The sequence below is a fragment of the Ascaphus truei genome, chromosome 3, assembly GCF_040206685.1.
Source record: "Ascaphus truei isolate aAscTru1 chromosome 3, aAscTru1.hap1, whole genome shotgun sequence".
Taxonomy (NCBI): domain Eukaryota; kingdom Metazoa; phylum Chordata; class Amphibia; order Anura; family Ascaphidae; genus Ascaphus; species Ascaphus truei.
This window is the reverse complement of record NC_134485.1, coordinates 405,807,980-405,828,342: the sequence shown is the minus strand read 5'-3', so window position 1 is coordinate 405,828,342 and position 20,363 is coordinate 405,807,980. Positions and strand designations below refer to the sequence as shown.

Sequence of the window (20,363 nt, the reverse complement as noted above, 5' to 3'; positions counted from 1 at the left end):
CGGTCAGTACACTAAACACAACGGGCTTTGCCCCCATTGTGATCACGGATTCCCGCATTAATTGCCGCGTTAAGTGTTCGAATAACTTCACACTGGATAAATATGCTTTAAATCTGAATATGTGAACATCTTCACAATTTTTTTTATTTTTGTAAAAATATATGTAGCCAGGTCCCCTCTGGCTCCCCGGTTCTCCATTTCTCCCCTTACCTCCGCTGCTGTGGGAGGCTGTTGGGGGTGGCAACGGGCTTGCCGGCGGCTCCCTCTGCAGGGCGCCGCCACATTTGTTGGGCACGTGCGCGGGGCGCGCGCATGCGCAGTTGCGCAGGAGGACTCGAGGCGGCCATGTTGTGTTTGGCCGCGCATACGAAGTCGGTCACGCATGCGCATAGAGGTGCAGGTGCGGAGGCCATTACAGGAAAGGCTGCAAGCAGGGACTACAAGTCCCATGAGCCTCAGGGGAATGTCACATGCTGCGGCTTAGCCAATAGGGCGGCTGCATTTGCAGTTAAGGCAGTTTGTAGCGCGAGGGAGCTCACGTTGACATTTAAAAAAGGGACAGTTTAGTCAGTAATCAGTTGAGGAGAGGGACAGGGAGGACAGTGAGGAGAGGCGGTTGTAGGAGATAGATAGTCCCCTTACTTTTTCATAGGAGTATGTCAGAGCTTCAAAGTCTGCAGTTAACATGTTGCTAGGCAACCAGTGAGGCTATGAGAAGTATTACAGTTAAGATTAAGACAGTTGAGAGGGACAGTTTAGGCAGTTGTCAGTTGAGGGGAGGACAGGCAAGGAGTGAGATATAAGTTAGTGAGTTAGGAGTTAGGAATAAGTTAGTAACTCATGAGTTATTAATATAGAAGTTAGTAAGTTAGGAGTTAGTAAGTTAGTGACAGTTGGAACAGTGAAGACCAGGGGACTGCTAGAGGAAGACTGCCTGGGATCCCAGCTCCTGGGAGGCACAGACAAGACCAAGAGAATTGAAGTAAGCCCTTCCTGAGTGATTTTGAGGCTGAAGCAGTATTTTGGGATGCAGTGTGCTTGGAAGCCCAAATGATTTGTGGTGGACTAGAGGCCAAGACTGATCCAGAATTTCTTACCTGAATGGGAAGGGGCACTGAGGGAACATGCCCTGAAGAGAGCATTATACAGGGAACCTGTCTAATGAGGTATTGTGCTCTATAGGAGGCTTTTGGGGTATTTGTGTGAGCTGACTCCTATCAATTGAGAGAGAAATGATAATCTAATTAACTATTTTGTATGTCTGTGAGTTGATTAGACAAACCCCTCCCTTAAGTGTTAGTCAAATGCATGTGAATAGAGTACTTAAGTCACTTTAGCATGGCTGTTAGCCATAAAGCTGTGTAACATCAAAGCGTCACATCATAGCTCTACATCTAAAGTTTCTACAAGAGTTAATTTTGGAGTTGAAATTGGAGGTAAAGATTGGATGAAGATCTGGACTCTGCATTACAACTTTGCCACTGTGAGACATTAACTTTTAACATCTGTGATTATTTGTACACTTTTATCCTCCAGCACCTTGGAACTCTCTCCTCCTGCATCTCACTATGCACTCCCTATTTCTTTTTCTGTTTGCAGTTTCCTCACTCCTTTGTGAGCAGTTCTATTCTCTATAACATCCCCACTCCCCACTGCACCTTTATTTATACACCTCTCTCCCAACAACTTCTTTACCCTCAATAAAAAAACACCCACACAAATCCTCCATTCACACCCTCTATCTACTCCTTCCTGCTGCTAGGGATCTCTCCTAAGCCTGGAGCCAGACATATACACCTGATCTCACTCATGCCTCCCTGCCACATCTTCCCCTGTAAATGGTGTTAAACTTTTCATTTAACACTGACCTTCCTTAAATTTTACCCCACAAATGAAGCATCCCAATAGCCTGCACTCATGGCTAATGTCCCACACTCAGTCACTCCCACCACCCATTGTGACCAAGCACTGCCATCTAAAGCACGTACTCCCTCACCTGCTGTCTCTGTGTAAGTTTCCCATGAAACCTCTTAGATTGTAAGCTCTTCGGGGCAGGGATTTCCTTTCCTATTGTCTGATTTTGCTGCACTTATTGTATAATTATAATTCCCTGTACTGTATTCTTTGTGAAGCGCTGAGTACACTTTTGGCGATGTATAAATAAAGACATACAATACAATCTTATTATATATTAGTGAAAGCACTGTATGCCTGTCTGCATCTTCCTGTGTCCCTAGGGGAAATCTCATAGGTCCCTTTGGCCGCCCGCCCCCACACCTCTCATCGGCCTGAGGCGGAGTGATGACACACACACACACACACACACACACACACACACACACACACACACACACACACACACACACACACACACACCTCTCTCTCTGTCCTCTCCCCCCCCCATCACACTCACCTCCACTCCTCCCCGGTGCTCCACTCACCTCCCCGCCTCCCGTCCGCTCCACTCACCTCCCTCCCACTCCACTCACCTCCGCTCCACTCACCTCCCTCCCGCTCCACTCCCTCCCGCTCCACTCACCTCCCTCCACCTCCCTCCTGCTCCACTCACCTCCCCACTCACCTCCCTCCCGCTCCACTCACCTCCCTCCACCTCCCTCCTGCTCCACTCACCTCCCTCCACCTCCCTCCTGCTCCACTCACCTCCCTCCCCACTCCCCTCCCCACTCACCTCCCCACTCACCTCCCTCCCGCTCCACTCACCTCCCTCCCGCTCCACTCCCTACCGCTCCACTCACCTCCTGCTCCACTCACCTCCCTCCCCACTCACCTCCCTCCACCTCCCTCCCGCTCCACTCACCTCCCTCCCGCTCCACTCACCTCCCGCTCCACTCACCTCCCTCCCCACTCACCTCCCTCCCGCTCCACTCTCCTCCCTCTCCACTCACCTCCCGCTCCACTCCCTCCCGCTCCACACCCTCCCACTCCACACCCTCCCGCTCCACTCACCTCCCGCTCCACTCACCTCCCGCTCCACTCACCTCCCGCTCCACTCACCTCCCGCTCCTCTCACCTCCCTCCCGCTCCACTCCCTCCTGCTCCACTCACCTCCCTCCCCGACGCGGGGACAGGCAGTAGGCAGGGTAGCCTGCCGCTGCCATGCCACGCGGCGCCTCAGATGGCGGCGGACGGAAGGACCCCCTTCCGCCCTCGCGGAGTAACTAAGATGGCGGCGGACGGAAGGAGAGGTGGCGTGTGTGTGTGTGACACTGTGTGTTTGTGTGTGTGTGTGTGTGTGTGTGTGTGTGTGTGTGTGTGTGACACTGTGCGTGTGTGTGTGTGTGTGACACTGTGTGTGTGTGTGTGGGACACATTGTGTGTGTGTGTGTGTGGGACACTGTGTGTGTCAGACACTCTAGGGTGGGGAATGGAGCTACGCATGGGGGGGCAGGAGCTGAGAGAGAGGGGGGAGCGGAGAAACATACATACTGTGTGTGTGTGTGTGTGTGTGTGTGGGACACTGTGTGTGTGTGTGGGACAGTGTGTGTGTGTGTGTGTGTGACTGTGTGTGTGTGTGTGTGTGTGTGTGTGTGTGTGTGTGTGTGTGTGTGTGTGTGGAGGGGGGGGACTGTGTGTGTGTGTGGGACACAGTGTGTGTGTGTGTGTGTGTGTGTGTGTGTGTGTGTGTGTGTGTGTGTGTGTGTGTGTGTGTGTGTGTGTGTGTGGGACACAGTGTGTGTGTGTGTGTGTGTGTGTGTGTGTGTGTGTGTGTGTGTGTGTGTGTGTGTGTGTGTGTGTGTGTGTGTGTGTGTGTGTGTGTGTGTGTGTGTGTGACACTGTGTGTGTGTGGGACACATTGTGTGTGTGTGTGTGGGACACTGTGTGTGTGTCAGACACTCTAGGGTGGGGACTGGAGCTACGCATGGGGGGGCAGGAGCAGAGAGAGAGGGGGGAGCGGAGAAACATACAGGGGGAGTGGAGAGGAGGGACCCGTACATTTTAAGAAACCCACCCCCCCTCCTGTCCACTGTCCCCCCTCCTGTCCACTGTCCCACCCCCCCTCCTGTCCACTGTCCCACCCCCCCCTCCTGTCCACTGTCCGTCCCCCCTCCTGTCCACTGTCCCCCTCCTGTCCACTGTCCCACCCCCCCTCCTGTCCACTGTCCCACCCCCCCCTCCTGTCCACTGTCCCACCCCTTCTGTCCACTGTCCCACCCCTCCTGTCCACTGTCCCCCCCCTCCTGTCTAATGCCCCCCCTCCTGTCCACTGTCCCCCCCCCTCCTGTCCACTGTCCCACACCTTCTATCCACTGTCCCACCCCTCCTGTCCACTGTCCCCCCCCTCCTGTCCACTTTCCCCCCCCTCCTGTCCAATGCCCCCCCTCCTGTCCACTGTCCCCCCCTCCTGTCCACTCTCACCCCCTCCTGTCCACTCTCACCACCCCTCCTGTCCACTCTCACCCCCCCTCCGGTCCACTCTCACCCCCCCTCCTGTCCACTCTCACCCCCCCCTCCTGTCCACTCTCACTCCCCCTCCTGTCCACTCTCCCCCCTCCTGTCCACTCTCCCCCCCTCCTGTCCACTCTCCCCCCCTCCTGTCCACTCCCCCCCTCCTGTCCACTCTCCCCCCCCCTCCTGTCCACTCTCTCCCCCTCCTGTCCACTCTCCCCCCCCTCCTGTCCACTCTCCCCCCCTCCTGTCCACTGTCACCCCCCTCCTGTCCACTGTCACCCCCCTTCTGTCCACTCTCCCCCCCTCCTGTCCACTGTCCCCCCCCTGTCCACTGTCCCCCCCCTCCTGTCCACTGTCCCCCTCCTGTCCACTGTCCCCCTCCTGTCCACTGTCCCCCTCCTGTCCACTGTCCCCGTCCCCTCCTGTCCACTGTCCCTGTCCCCTCCTGTCCACTGTCCTGTCCCCTCCTGTCCACTGTCCTGTCCACTGTCCCATCCCCTCCTGTCCACTGTCCCGTCCCCTCCTGTCCACTGTCCCGTCCCCTCCTGTCCACTGTCCCGTCCCCTCCTGTCCACTGTCCTGTCCCCTCCTGTCCACTGTCCAGTCCCCTCCTGTCCACTGTCCCCGACTCCTCCTGTCCACTGTCCCCGTCCCCTCCTGTCCACTGTCCACGTCCCCTCCTGTCCACTGTCCCCATCCCCTCCTGTCCACTGTCCCCGTCCCCTCCTGTCCAATGTCCCTGTCCCCTCCTGTCCAATGTCCCTGTCCACTGTCCCCGTCCCCTCCTGTCCACTGTCCCGTCCCCTCGTGTCCACTCTCACCCCCCCTCCTGTCCACTCTCAACCCCCTCCTGTCCACTCTCCCCCCCCCTCCTGTCCACTGTCACCCCCCTCCTGTCCACTGTCTCCCCCCTCCTGTCCACTCTCCCCCCCTCCTGTCCACTCTCCTCCCCCTCCTGTCCACTGTCCCCCCCCTCCTGTCTACTGTCCCCCCCCTCCTGTCCACTGTCCCCCTCCCCTCCTGTCCACTGTCCCCCCCTCCTGTCCACTGTCCCCCCCCTCCTTTCCACTGTTCCCCCCTCCTGTCCACTGTCCCCCCCTCCTGTCCACTGTCCCCCGCCCCCCCCCCTCATGTCCACTGCCTCCCCTGCTGTCCACTGTCCCCCCCTCCTGTCCACTTTCCCCCCCCTCCTGTCCACTGTCCCCCCCTCCTTTCCACTGTCCCCATCCCCTCCTGTCCACTGCCCCCCCCCCCTCCTCCTGTCCACTGTCCCTCTTCCCTCCCCATCTCCTGTCCACTGTCCCTCCCCCCACCTTTTCCTAGCGGGAAATTTCACTCACGGGCAACGCCGGGTCTCTCCGCTAGTATAATATAAGATAATAATTGATCCTGTGCAAGCCTGGAGCTGGTGTGCCTGTCAATAAAATACCTGTGAGTTGCAAAAGATCCTGGCGCCCTATTTCTTATCTTGTCCTCCAAACCACCAACTACCCTCCATTACAGCCAAGGCCTGAACCTGCCAACGGGAACCCTGAGATCACAGGTAACTGACCAAGGAGCTGACACTCTAATCCCATCGGGAGCGAAGCAGGACTTTGTTCACACATGTACACCCTACCCCTGCTGCCGGGGGGGGGATAGGGGGGTTACATATATATTTTCTGCCGAATGATCTTGTCATTTAAATGTTATATGTTATATCACACAGTAAAATCTTTCATAACACTGAACTCTCCTCACCTTCTCTTACACAATCCCCGTTTCCTCCTTACAGTAAAGCTCACTTTAAATCTGACCGGTTTTGATGACAGATGTGAATCATTTGCTTTTGAAGAACATGATGAAGTGGGAAAAGCACTTGGGAACCCAGAAAGAACAGAGTAAACTCTTTGTCATTAACGGCAGATGGCATTAACACAGTGTATAGAATATCAACAGCGTTTATACTAAAGCACATCCACAATCAAGAGGAAGGTAAGAAACAGAGAGGCGTAATCTCGTCCTATAAAGCCACCATGTAACGTATAGGACAAATCAAGTTGTATTTAAAAGTCTAGCTAAAAACAAAATCTTACTCAGCAATTATATAGCTTTTGTTAATTTAAAACAACAAATGTAAAGAAGTATACAATATATTTGATAATAAATCACTAAATACCGTAAACTGGTTATGTTTTATTGATTTAAAACAAAAACATGTGAATCAGTGAGGTACCATTTTAATTGCCATTATTGCAGTAAATTTGTTGGCATATATTTAATCTCTTAATGACTGTGAAAAGGGTTAAATCAAGTCAGCATGTGATTAACATCATCTCCATAACTTCCTTTATTTATCTCTGAGTAATCCTAATTAAGTTAATTAATATACCAGAGGGCTAAAAAAACAAACATATTATTCAGCATCAGCAGGTGTTCCTGGTATTTCTGCATTTTCCATGTAAATTAGTCCCTTTGATGTCAGTTAATGAGGGATTGAAGGACAGGTCAGAAGAAAAGGACATTTCAACCGTTTTTGAAGTAACCTTTTCTATTTGTATGTAGAGAATGTACATACTGTACATATAGTTGTAGCTAACGTATTGTTGATTGCAGAAACATAAAAGCCATTGTGAAGCACATTATTATCTTCAATGCTTTGTAGGCCCCTCTGGCAGCAAAGGGGTTAAGGTACCATGATAACGTCTGCTACGTATGTACATTGACCTAATAAAGATGCACAAGGATATCTGCGGCTGTGTCTGTTCCCCTTTATGCTGAGGATCCTGTACGTTGTATGGTGTAAGCTTAGCACTGTGTAATATGGTTGAGCAGGAGCCCTACAAAAGATGATTGAGGCCATGATTTCAGGTGATCCTTCAGGTCCACTAATGTATGACCAAATGACTGGACGGATCCAATCTACATACAATTGACCCTTTTTATTATGCAACCGGTAACTGAGATAACCTACATTATAGGCTAAAGCAGTAAAATTCAGGGCATTATTGAAAACCCTGCTTTCTGATTGGTTAAAATTCCGGGCATTATCCACAGTAATGCCCTGAATTTCAGCAGCTTGCAAAGTGCAGTTTTCAATCTGTTTATTTCTAGCCAATCAGCTTTCAGAACAGCTGAGACAGGGCAGGGGATTGGTTTGAATTAAGTAAAAGCTCTGAGACATGGCAGGGGATTGGTCACGGTTTGACTCCTCCCCCTCCCGAGCAGATTCAGTTGAATTGGGCGGGCGGGGGGGGAGAGAGACTGCAAAGAAGTAAGTGTGTTGTGTATAGAGGTGCAGTGTTGTGTGGGAGGGGGGTGTAGAGGTGCTGTGTTGTGCTGTGCTGTGTTGTGTGTAGAGCTGGGGGGGTAGCTACATTTTTGATTGTGGCTGCAGTGTGTGTGTGTGTGTGTGTTGTGCTGTTGTATGTGTAGATGCAGGTTGTGTGAGTGTAGAGCTGATGTGTGTGTGTGTGTGTGTATAGAGCTACTGTGTGTGTGTGCGTCAGTAGCAGTGTTTATGGGTATAGCATGTGTGTGTAGCAGCAGATTTTGTGTGTTTGTGTGTGTGTGTGTAGAGCTGCTGCTGTGTGTAGAGGTGCTGCTGTGTGTGTAGAGGTGCTGCTGTGTGTGTAGAGGTGCTGTGTAGTGAGTGTAGAGGAGGTGCTGTGGTGTGTGTGTGTGTGTGTGTGTGTGTGTGTGTGTGTGTGTGTGTGTGTGTGTGTGTGTGTGTGTGTGTGTGTGTGTGTGTGTGTGTGTGTGTGTGTGTGTGTGTTTGGAAGGCAAGCATGCAGCCACCTCTTAGACTGAATCCTTTAAGATAAATTCTGTCGTTAAGATAGTGTGCTTTGTGTGTGTGTGTGTGTGTGTGTGTATGTATGTGTAGCCAGGTCACCTGATGGCTACTATTCTGCCCTTGGGCTTGCAGTAAACCCTGGTACAATCTGGTTGCCAGTAGTTGCTATGGTGTTTTCCCCCTCACATTTGTTACTGCACTTGAGTGACAGCAGAGGGTGGTATATACTGTTGTAGCTGGGACAGCAGGGTGAATGCCTCCTGGCTGTACTTAAGGGCAGGACCGCCTTAAAGTTAGTAGTTGTCCTTCCCCTCTGAGGAAGGCAGTTCACATAACTGGGAGGCTGAGATTGGGCCTTCCCATGTGCTCTTCCCTTCGGGGGAGAGTGAGAGTAAACCATATGTCTGCTTACCATAGTGATGTGACGTCAAATGATGCTGCGGGTCAAGTGACATCACATGACCCCGCAGCGTCATTTGACGCATCATTAGAGGCGAGGGGGGGGCACGACCGAGGAGGCAGCAGGTAAGGGGGGCGCAGGGAGTATCTAGAGGTGGTTTCATGTATCTTCCATTTTATTTTAATAAAAAAAACTATTTAACTATTCAAAAGTGTCTATTATTTATGAAATAAGCCTACATTTAGCCTATAATAGTAATAACCCCTCAGAACAGGGCATTACTGGCCAATAATGCCATGGCTTGGTTAAAGTCCCTCGGCTTTGCCTCGGGCCTTCAACTCTTCCAGCCAGGGCATTATTGGCCAGTAATGCCCTGTTCTTCAGGGATTATTACTTAAGTATTATTTAGAATGTTCCTGCATGGACCTGTTGCAGTCTTGTGTGGTCTTTGTGTTAAGTAATATGCAACATTACTGACACTAGTGGACCATAAACCTCTATGTCATGTACTGTCAGAACAGAGATGTCTACGTGGTTTGGAATATACTACTACTTTGCCAGTATACAATGAGATGCAACGTGATCGGCAGGGTACCAGTGCCATGACCTTGCTGGCTATGCTTGTTTTGCTTCTATGCTCTTTTGTGTTTTTGTTTGTTCTTTGTTTCCCCAGGTACCCAATCATTGGAGAGAAGTTAGTACTGTTTTCCACATACCTTTGCACCATTTGACTCTACATAGTAATTGCTGTGGTATTAACTGTTCTGTGGTATAGACCATACCAGGGATTTTATACTTCGTGATTATACTGCTTTCAAACTGTGGACCCTTTGTGGTACTGCACAGTTTAACCAGCTGTCAGTTTCTATTTTCTCATTCAGAGAATTTGATACTTTATGATGTCTGTATGTATGTATGTCTGTATGTCTGCATGTCTGAATGTCTGTATGTAATTGCCCTCTCCACCCTTCCTAGGTTCCTCTTTTTCCCCTGCTGCCTTGTTATTGATACATTTTACTTTCGTACAAGTTGCTTCCTTGATACTTTATTCAATTACAGTGTTATTTTATTGTTGCACTTTTGTCCTCCTAAGGCTGAGCTTATAGTGCCCGCAACGGCAACGTGACGTCGCTCGAAAACAAAACAATTGACTCTGTCGCCAGTGCTTATAGTAAGCGCAACGGCGACGGAGCGGAAATATTTTTGGTAGCGGTTAAATTTGATTTTTCAGAGACATGTGACAGTCTCTGAACCAATCAATCACCCTGTCGCCGAAAGTTAAATTATAACTTTCGCGGGTGACATCATCCGTCGCGTCGCGGACACTATACTTCATCCTAAATCTTCATCCTCTCCGACAGAGCGTTTTAGCTCTTGGCTCTTCTGTTTAATTGTGTATACACTGTCTCCTACCAATCTCTTTGCACACACATCAGGTCTCTGCTTTGGTTTGTTTTTGATATATATATATATATATATATATATATATATATATATATATATATATACATATATACATACAGACAGACAGATAGATAGATGTAGAGGTATCAGTACCGTGTTAGCCGAGCTTTAATAATCAAAAATGAATAGACAATACCGTTCTGTGTCTATATATATATATATATAATCCAATGCACAGCCGGCACACCATTTGCAAGTAAATACGTTTTGGTGATTATCCCATTAAGCAATAACAGACCATACGATACCGGTTGCAATATGACATCAAGGGACAGCACGCAGGTAAGTAAATCATAAAATTATGATTTACTTACCTGCGTGCTGTCCCTTGATGTCGTGTTGCAACCGGTATCATATGGTATATATACATATATATATATTATACCAACAAAATAGAAAAATCTACAGCACTCACTGTCTTTGTATAAATGTAGAAAAATGTATTGCATCAGTTTACATAAAAGGGTATGAGAAATAGAAGGAATAAGCGACGTTTCAGTCCTCCCGGACTTTTTCAAGCTCTCCTGATAAAAGACCGGGAGGTCTGAAACGTCCCTCATTCCTTCTATTTTACATATCCTTTTATGTAAACGGATGCAATAAATTTGGCTAATAGCACTTTTACCCCTTCCAGTGTGGTGTTTTTGGTACAGGGGTGTGTGTAAAGGTGGTAGTTGCCTCAGTGTGGGTGTTTAGGCCTTGTGGCAGGGTAGCGAGGTTAACCCCTTTCTTGCCTTAGCAGTTGTAACCACTAAGGTAATGAAGGGGTTAACTTCTACTGCCACCCTCCTGCAACGCCTAAACATCCACCCTGGGGCAATTACAAGCTTCCCCCTCCCCCTGTACCAACAACAAAGAAGTGCCAGCTATTTAACCCTTTCATTACCTTAGCAGTTAGCTGGCTGTCATTTTATTTTTACTGCATAGGATTGTTACCAGAGGCCCGCGGGGACCGCCGGAGACCTGTGGGAACCCCGGATATCCGGGAAACGTGGGGACCTCCGGGCCTCCGGTATCAATCCTATGCAGTAAAAATAAAAGAAACTCCTTGTTATGCATATTGTACAGTGGCGGCCGCCCTGAGTCTAAAGCGGCCGCCACCCCGGGTAATTTAAAACCGCGTGCAGGCACCGTTTTTTCCCCGATGCCTGCCGCACTGGTGCCTCCGTTGCCTCCATTCCGGCGGCATCCCGAAGGCGTCCCGTGACGCTGGGGATCAGCTCTAGGGAAGCAGAGCGGAAGCAGACGCTGGGAAGCAGAGGGGGAGCAGCCAGGGGTCGCGGACAGGATGAAGGGAAGATGCGGCTGGTGCGCGGCCAAGTTCGGCGCCAGCCGAAAAAAGCCCCAGAAAATTACAGGTATTTGTTAGATTGAAGCTGGCCGCAGCAGTAATTCCTTTAGCACCACCCTTTAGCTGGCGAGAAAAGATTGCACGTTTTTATAGTACTATGTGCATATCAGAGCTTAGTGAATAGCAATTTCTGGCAAGAAATGCGAGTTTGGGCACTTGTTGCAGCAAAAGTATTACAGTACTATAAAAAGCCATTTTATCACGATGTTGCCCTGTTATCAGAGCTTTGTGAATAGCTGCACATGCAAGATCGCACTAAAACAGCACTTATAGTGCTATAATGCACTTATCGAAGTTTAGTGAATAAGCCCCAATGGCTTAATCTGGTTTCTCTTTTCCATAGCTCACGTCCTCTTGTAGGTTTTGTGCAGTAAATCCGTCCTACATTTTCAGCCATAGAATACTACATTCCTTTTAGCTTCTGCCAGTCTACAGAACCCACACAGGCAATACTGTATATCAAACTCTTGGGGTACAAAAAACAGTAACAGATTTATTAGAGAAATAAATGTAATTGAATAAGAGACACAATGACAAAATTGGAGTCATAAGGGAGTAATGTGGTAATGGTACATAACCAGTGGTATTACTGCTGATTAACCTGGGTTGAATCCCAAATGTTAACTCTCCATGTGCCTGAGGCACTACAATTAGATAGCAAGCTGTTTGGGACAAAGCACTTTGTACTTTATTAGCCCAAATTAATATTAAAATAAAACAAATAATTACTTACAGTATCTACAGTTAATGAATAGGAGCCATACGGCTCTAAAGAGAATTTCTTCTGAGCCATGTTTGTAATGTAAGTATCTATACTGTATGCAATAAAACATTGAAATACTGTATACAAAATATCATCTTACCTGAGTCTTCCATCTTCAGCTGCTGCTCCTCCTGGTATAATCTTGGTAATAAATATTCCAGGGTCATCTGCTACATGAGGGTTATCTATGCCTCCTGCGATACTAAACCCCAAGCCTGAATTTCCCTGTTGAACAAGGAACAGAAAATACCTATATAAGTACAGTAAAAAAACGATATTGCTCAAACATTAGGAATAAGTGACACTGTAACATATATCCGTGATATTTTTTTAATTCTTCTAATTTTTTGAAGAATGAGACGATTAGCAATGATTGTTAGATATGGGAGATCAGGTCTCGCTCCCTGAAACTCAGGGCAAATGACTGAGTTGCCAAATGATTGAGTTTGCATTGGAAAGCGAGGTGGAATCTTAATAAAGAGGAGCACTGTAAAATAAAAAGTGTACGCTAAACAGATGCTGGAATTATAGAAAAAGGACACATTTGATGATTGGGACAGAATTATAATGATGGTTTTAGACAACCTGTGTTGTGTTACTTGAGAATTTGAGGGGGATGGGCAAGGGTAACCAGGCTATACAATGTATGTATGTATGTATGTATGTCTTTATTTGTATAGCGCCATAAAATGTACATAGCGCTTCACAGTAGTAATACATGTCATATAAATAACAAATATAAATAACACATCATGGGAATAAGTGCTTCAGACATACTGTAAAAGTAACATTAAGGAAGGAGTCCCTGCTCCGAGGAGCTTACAATCTAATTGGTAGGTAGGGAGAACGTACAGAGACAGTAGGAGGGAATACTAGTAAGTGCGTCTGCAGGAGGCCAAGCTTTGTGTCATGTGTCCATGATTATCCAGTGCTACTCATATGCTTCTTTAAGCAGATGTGTCTTAAGGTGGGTCTTAAAGATGGATAGCGAGGGGGCTAGTTGGGTATTGAGGGGAAGAGCATTCCAGAGGTGTGGGGCAGAAAGTGAGAAAGGTTTAAGGCGGGAGAGAGCTTTAGATACAAAGGGGGTAGAAAGAAGACATCCTTGAGAAGAACGCAAGAGTCGTGATGGTGCATAGCGAGAAATTAGGGCTGAGATGTAATGAGGGGCAGAAGAATGTAAAGCTTTAAAAGTGAGCAGTAGAATTGAGTGTGAGATACGCGATTTAATCGGAAGCCAGGAGAGGGATTTCAGCAGGGGAGACGCTGAGACAGATTTAGGAAAGAGTAGAGTGATTCTGGCAGCAGTGTTTAGGATAGATTGTAGGGGAGACAGGTGAGAGGTAGGAAGGCCGGACAGCAGGAGGTTGCAGTAATCGAGACGTGAGAGAATGAGGGCCTGAGTCAGAGTTTTAGCAGTTGAGTAACAGAGGAAAGGGCGTATCTTTGTGATATTGCGGAGGAAAAAGCGACAAGTTTTAGAAACGTTTTGAATATGAGAGGAGAATGAGAGAGAGGAATCAAGTGTGACCCCTAGGCAGCGTGCTTGGGCTACTGGGTGAATGATCGTATTTCCAATAGCAATGTGGAAGGATGTAGTAGGGCCAGGTTTGGGAGGTAGTATAAGGAGCTCTGTTTTTGCCATGTTAAGTAAACAATAAAAGGTTAAGCCCTCTGGTTGCCCTTGGGTCCCTGTAGCTACTCAACACTATGAGCCAGGAGCCAGGTATCTGTACATATAAAGTTAAAGTGACCCCTGCTTTTCCACATTCCATGTCCCTTTACCCCAGACTCATGAAACTTGCTGTGTGTACGTTTTAGGTGGGATATTTGGGTAAGAATGCAATTCTTTTGTTTTCAGGAGTTCGGGGACCAGAGCTACCGTTAGTACCTTAATTCTACCAGGCGAGCAGGCATGATTTGCCGGTATGCGGCTGGAATTACACCAGGGCTGCACCGTGTCCTCCTAGTTTTCAAACCCCGATATCTCAGTTCTATATCCAGTACAGCCATGAGCCTCCCCAAGGTCCCCCATGTATTAAAATATGTTTTGTGTACTTTATACAATTATTATAAGGCTCTATGCAGTCCGCAAGGCCATCTGGTTATGGTGCCAGCAAGTCTGCATATAGTCCGTAGTTCAAAGAATAGACAGGATGTTGAGAGGTGTTGGGGTGCTAAATGGACGGGCAGGGCAGAGTACTGAGTCCAGGGAACAGAGACCCCCCTGCAGGGAGGATCCTCTAGTCTGCCAGGTTTAGTGGAGCCTGCTCAGTAGGTGGCAATGGGTTGGCCATGGGAAGCGGCAGAATGTCGGCGCGTTTCCCATTGGTCGATTCATATTTCCTTTCCACGGGGCATCCCGAGCCGGCTTGACACGCCCCCTCCTCTGACGTCAGCCTAGAGACGATTCCCTGTTTCTATTGGCTGGTGGGATAGGGTTCCCACATCCCGATTGGTCGCTCCTCCTACCTCCATACTAAGGATAGCTTAGCGGAGGGTATGTAAGTAGATGGCCGAGACAGAGAACCAGACCATCTAGTGACTTGAGTTGATGAAGCTAAGGCGGGCTTTTCAAAGTTGCTCTGGTCAAAATAGTAGAGCAACCGGCTTTGTTTTGAAGCTAGGAATGTCTGCCTCGCAGAGGCTAAGTCCCGTCTTTTGCGGCCAAGTTCTGAGAACTGAAATAGCGGTCACGGCTGGGAACTGAAGCTGAAAAGAAGACCAGGAGATCAGGGGGTATATCCCGGTCAGGGTAAGCTCATGCAAACGGGCGTGCTGCACCTAGAAAAGCCTATATTTTCCCCCCAGTCCCCAAGTTAGTGTATTTTTAACTGTTTCTTCTGTATTTCTTCTTGTTGTACGTGGGTTTACCGAAATAAACGCAATTTGTTTTTACTATCTTACTGTATTTTGCCTAATGAAATGATTCCGGTAATATATAAATGGTGTTAAAAGAACCTGGTCTCCCGGGACATTGAGTACCCACAAAAATGTTCTAAAAGCAATATGTCTCCAAATTCATCATTTACAATAGGTGGGAAATTGTCTCATACCTAAGGTTGCTGTATCCATTAAGTTTAGGGGTTCACTATATTATGACATTTGCTACTGCATTCGTCAACTAGACTGCATTATTCTCTGAAATCAAATGTACTGTGTAGTATAATGTTACATATTTAGATAGCAAGCTCTCCGGGCCAGGGATTTCCTTTGCTATTGTCTGATTTTATGTTTGTTGTACTTATTGTATTATTGTATTATAATTTCCTGTTAGGTACAACAGGAAATGAACAAAAATTGCAAAGGAGCACAGCAAAAAGATGAGAACTGTTTAGTGGTTACATAAAACAGGACGCTACTTACTGCTACTAATCTGAGCAAATGTATAGTCATACGTGCACCAAACAGAACCTGATCCAACATATCAACATAAACAACCACGCAAGAATGCGGCACAAAAGCTGAAAAACAATGTTCTCAGTATAGGGTCACCATATTCATCCCGGGAAAAAACGGGACAAATGTTGTGTTTGCTCCGTCTGCGCGAATGGCGAGCGCAGACTCAATTGGGAGCTTGCCGGCGCATTCGCGATCAGCACATGCCGACTGCTCTTGCGCATGCGCGGCCTGCAAGTGCTGATCACGCACACGCATTTGCACAATAATTTAATAATATTAAATAAATAAATATTCTTCATATTGAGCTATGTGTGTGTGTGTGTTTGTGTTTGTGTGTGCGCGCGTGCAGTCTGTATCAATTTCAGTTCATATATAGCTACCTGTTCTCTACCGCTTGCCTCTCGTGTTTTACACGACAACCTCTTGTACACCGCGAGATTCCAGCAGCCAGACTAATGGCCCATTGGATTAATACAGCGGGGGTCCCTGCTTTGTGAATCCTACCTGGCTTCACCTGTCTGTTAAAAATGCAGTAAGAGATAGACTGAATCAGTCACTCTACCTGCGCGCCTCTAACAGGCAATCGCAGGGCTTTTATTTTATTTTAATAATACAGTATTGTAGCAGGGGGTCTACGGAGCTGAACCACATTGATTTCAGGTTCGTGGACCCCCTACTTCCCGAGTTACAGGGCCTGTTATGGGGTGCCGGTATCCCGGCAGCCATATTTAAATTCTCCAGTGTCACGGCCCATGTGATCGGGGGAATTAAACAAACCAGAGGGATACCGGCACCCCATAATGTGACCTATAACTTGGGAAGCAGGGGGTCCCTGGACCTGAAATCAATAGGATTCAGCTCCAGAGACCCCCTGCTACAATACTGGGTTATTAAAATAAAATAAAAGCAGCTTCATTACCTTAGCAGCAAAGCGCTAAGGAAATTAAGGGGTTAAGCCAGACTACCTGATTTATTGGGGGAAGAGGGGGTGAGTGAAGGGGGTAATTGCCCCAGGTTGGGTGATTAGGCCTACCGGGAAGGTTACGGGAGGGGTTAACCCCTTAATTACCATAACATTAGTAACCGCTATGGTAATGAAAGGGTTAACCTCTCCCACTACCCACCCGAGAGGCCTAACCACCCACCAACAGTTCATTTAAAGGTTAAAGAAAAATGTATTTCCTGGGGGTATGCTGTTTTAATTATGACTGAACTTTGCTAAGGGAGTCAGTGCCATTAATATAGTGTGTTTTTCCCCACAACGAGGGACTGCTCCTTTAAACAGGATAATATTTTAGAGCCCACTGTTTGCACTTTTGTATGTTTTACCTTTAATTAACTTAAAGTTGATAATTTCTAACATTTTATGTTTTACTTTCCTTTAAACAATTCCCAAAATCTAAAGACAAGAGCATTTAGACCTATAAAATGTTTAAAGATACTCAATTTTTACATTGACGTGCTATGAAATAGGGAATCATCAGATTATTTAAATGTACAATTTCTTCCCCTTTAAAATGACAAAATAATAATTAGAATTATATTAGCCGCTCACAGAAGAGCAGATTAAAGAGATCTGGTGAAGATCTTACCAGTGTGTCAAATTTTAAGACAACAAATAAAGCCAAATATAAGGAAAAACTATTTTAGTATTGTCTATTATAATAATAATAATAATAATAATGATCACAGCTTGTCTTCCATGCATATATAACCACCCTTTTATAAATAAAACGAAAGGCTGCAGAACTTCCAAAATGCTTTCCACGTCACTGCAAATCAGCCTCAAATTCAACATCATTGTTTTCTAAAGTATTGTTTCTGCATGAGATACCCTCAGAGCTGCGTGGGATACACATGGAAAGAACATGCAGTATATACAGTAAATGTGCCCATAGTAATTTCCTACAGTATAATAACTGATAAGAACTAGTTTGATGTTGATGCCTGTAAAGGCGAAAGGAGTGAGCGGTCAGCCCAAAAAACTGCCCACAATTTCACCACAATCAGAATGAATAAGTTAGTCTAAACCAGGGGGCGCAAACTTTTTTCCCTGCGCCCCCCTGCCGGCGGTTCCCTCACTCCCGCGCCCCCCTCCAACCCCCACTTACCCGCGCTCCGGCGTCATGATGTCACGTTGCCATAGCAGCGTGACGTCACATGACCTCGCAGCGTCATTTTGACACCGCGTTGCCATGGCCACGCAGGGAGGAAGCCGCCAGAGTCACGGTAAGTTAGGTTTACAGAGGCCCTGCAGCTCCCCCGGCACTTAATTTAAGTGCCTTCGGAAAGCGCGCGGGGCATCTGTAACCCCCGCGCCCCCCCGTCGGCAGTCTCGCGCCCCCCTGGGGGTCGCGCCCCCCAGTTTGCGCACCGCTGGTCTAAACACTGACTCACTGAGTGACAAGGCCGTCAACAGGGGGGCGGGGAGAAGTAGTGATATTAACATATACTTTAAAGCGGTGTTTTTCAACAGGGGCTCCTAGGAACCCTTGAGCATCCCTAGGAGGGTTTGTAGTTTTCAGATAATTTGAAAATTGTACCAAATAAATAAGAATTGACTATGCATCTGATCTCAGACACGCAATTAGGGAGGGTTGGGGTTCCTCAGACTTTCACAATATAATTATAGGATTCCTGAAACAAAAAAAGGTTAAACAAAACACTGTTTTAAAGATATTGCGTCATAACGCTGATCTTACAAGTTAAGTCAAATACAGTATATACAAATATATGAATCTGTGTGATATTAGAGGTACATATACTGAACACTTATGCTATCCACAGATGTAGCCTGATTTACTGTCTACGGAGCTCCATGGACAGTAAAAGCCGCGGCTGCCTGCGGGAGGTCCCTTCTTCTGAATGGAACCTCCCATGGAGTGAGATCCGCTGCCATGGGATGCCGCAGTCAGGATGCCGGAGGATTTCAGAAGGGAGTGGAAAACCCCACCACGGGAGAGGGCTGGCTTCTTCCACAATGTCCGGAAAACTGGCCCGGTCGCAGAAACATCAAGTCTGGCAAGTTCCAAGTTCCAAAATAAAATGAAGCAACAGAAAGGCCAATAGAGAGGCCAAAACGTTGTGTGTTCTTATGGCACAATAAAGTTTAATTTGTTGAAAAATCCAAAGTGCCCTGGTTCATCTGTTTACTATTCAGTGGACATACTAGATTACTTACAGTTTATCCCTGGGACCGGGGACACCGGTAAATGTATCATCTCTTTATATACTTCACTGGTGTGCAGTATATATCCTCTATTCTCATTTTCCAAAAGTAACATTTACCCAGTTTATGTTTTAGGGGTCTATGTACCAAGGGATGGCAATGCCCCCTTTTGCCCTTAAATGGACACAACATTGTGTTTTTTTTTGTTTGTTTTTTACAAATTCCCCTTTTAGTTCCCATTAATGTCCATCATTTGTCCCTTATTTTGCTCCCTTTTTACTTGCTTGAAATTTGAGGATTGCCCATGACAAAAATTAGAGAGGAGTTAAAAAATGCATACGAAAATTGCATTTATCAGGGTCTCGATCTCACTCACATTTCAGTTTTCGTCTTTTATTCATGAAAAAAAGTGGTGCCTTACACTCATAATTCATCTGTGTCTAATAACGAAAAATTGAATCAGAAGTTTTTGTTTTAAATGTTTCTACAGATGCTCACAGAGAGAATGTCATTGGTGTCCTGAAGGCAAAGATATACAGACTTTAAATATTAAATCATTTAATTAAATACGAGATTTAAACCCTTCTCATTAATTAGTAACTATGAGTGAAACAAAGCTAATATATTATTTGCGTTTTTATTAGTTTATGGAACTAGAGACGTGTGAAATGATCCAAAAGGCAGCGGCGAAATTCGTAATGGGTTTTTTTTTATTTCAAATTAAATTCCTGGTTAAATATTTTGCAGAACTTTAAAGAGAAACATTTTGCAGAAATCACACTTTCCACCATCAATTTGCAGTTTTACCAACAAACCGACGCTCGTTGGGAGCTTATAAGTAATTTGCCAATATGAAGGCAATGGAAGGGAAGGAGGAGAAACAGGTACCCATGATATATATACCTCCCAACACACTCCTCTATCCAACACATGGAGAGATACAAGCACACTTGAGAAATCTGAGAAATATGTAGTATATTTCCCATTGCACATTGAGCTAATGCATGGCGCACCGCTAACATACACATTTTGCATGGTTTGCGCGCTCATGTGATCGTTTTGAACATCCATATACAGAACAATCCTTCACATTTGCATTCACAGCCAACGCTGAACTTGCAGCTGCTGAAAATGTTACAGAGAAAATCTTCATCAAAACCGCCAACCACAAATAACGGGCTTGAACTTGTACAAACATGTAGACATTTCTTTTGTGACAATGGTCTATTTTTGCCCATATTTGCACACACAAAATCAAGAAGTGCACATTTCTTTGCCTTGAGAATTGACATACAGTACAGTAGCTTTTGATTGAATGTGTCCCAATTTTGCTAATTAGTTAAAGTATTCAGAGGGGTTTTCTGGGACAGGATGTTACTGAAAGTAGTCCAATAACAAATTCTGTGATATTCCTCATATTAAGATCATTTTTATTTATAAATCTGGAAGATAAAAAACAATAAATTTCTCATCTGAAGAACATACAGGGGTAGCAGGCATTATTACACCTGCTAAAGCGATGCGACGCGTTAACGCAGGTGCGTTATTTCAGAGGTGTGCCAGTGAAAACAATGTTTAACGAGACAAGTGTTGTTTACCGTGTTATTCTGTGCATTAGTTCCCGTTAAT

At 46.5% G+C, this 20,363-nt stretch overlaps 1 protein-coding gene and 1 long non-coding RNA gene across 14 annotated transcripts in view; one reads left to right on the top strand and one right to left on the bottom strand.

The window, feature by feature from the left end:
- The window catches only part of DLG2 (discs large MAGUK scaffold protein 2), a 1,892,764-nt gene that overhangs the window by 749,346 nt on the left and 1,123,055 nt on the right, over positions 1–20,363 (bottom strand). For all 13 annotated transcript variants that reach the window (XR_012800043.1, XR_012800042.1, XM_075592575.1 and 10 more), the window contains one exon: positions 12,264–12,388. Coding sequence is in view for 11 of the 13 variants with exons in the window: in XM_075592575.1 (XP_075448690.1) it covers positions 12,264–12,388 (125 nt within the window). In the remaining 2 variants the exon portion in view is untranslated. The remainder of the gene's footprint in view (positions 1–12,263; positions 12,389–20,363) is intronic.
- Positions 562–18,696, top strand: LOC142490375 (uncharacterized). The gene is made up of 3 exons (XR_012800045.1): positions 562–982; positions 6,185–6,384; positions 18,353–18,696. It is a non-coding gene; the product is annotated as an uncharacterized LOC142490375 (long non-coding RNA).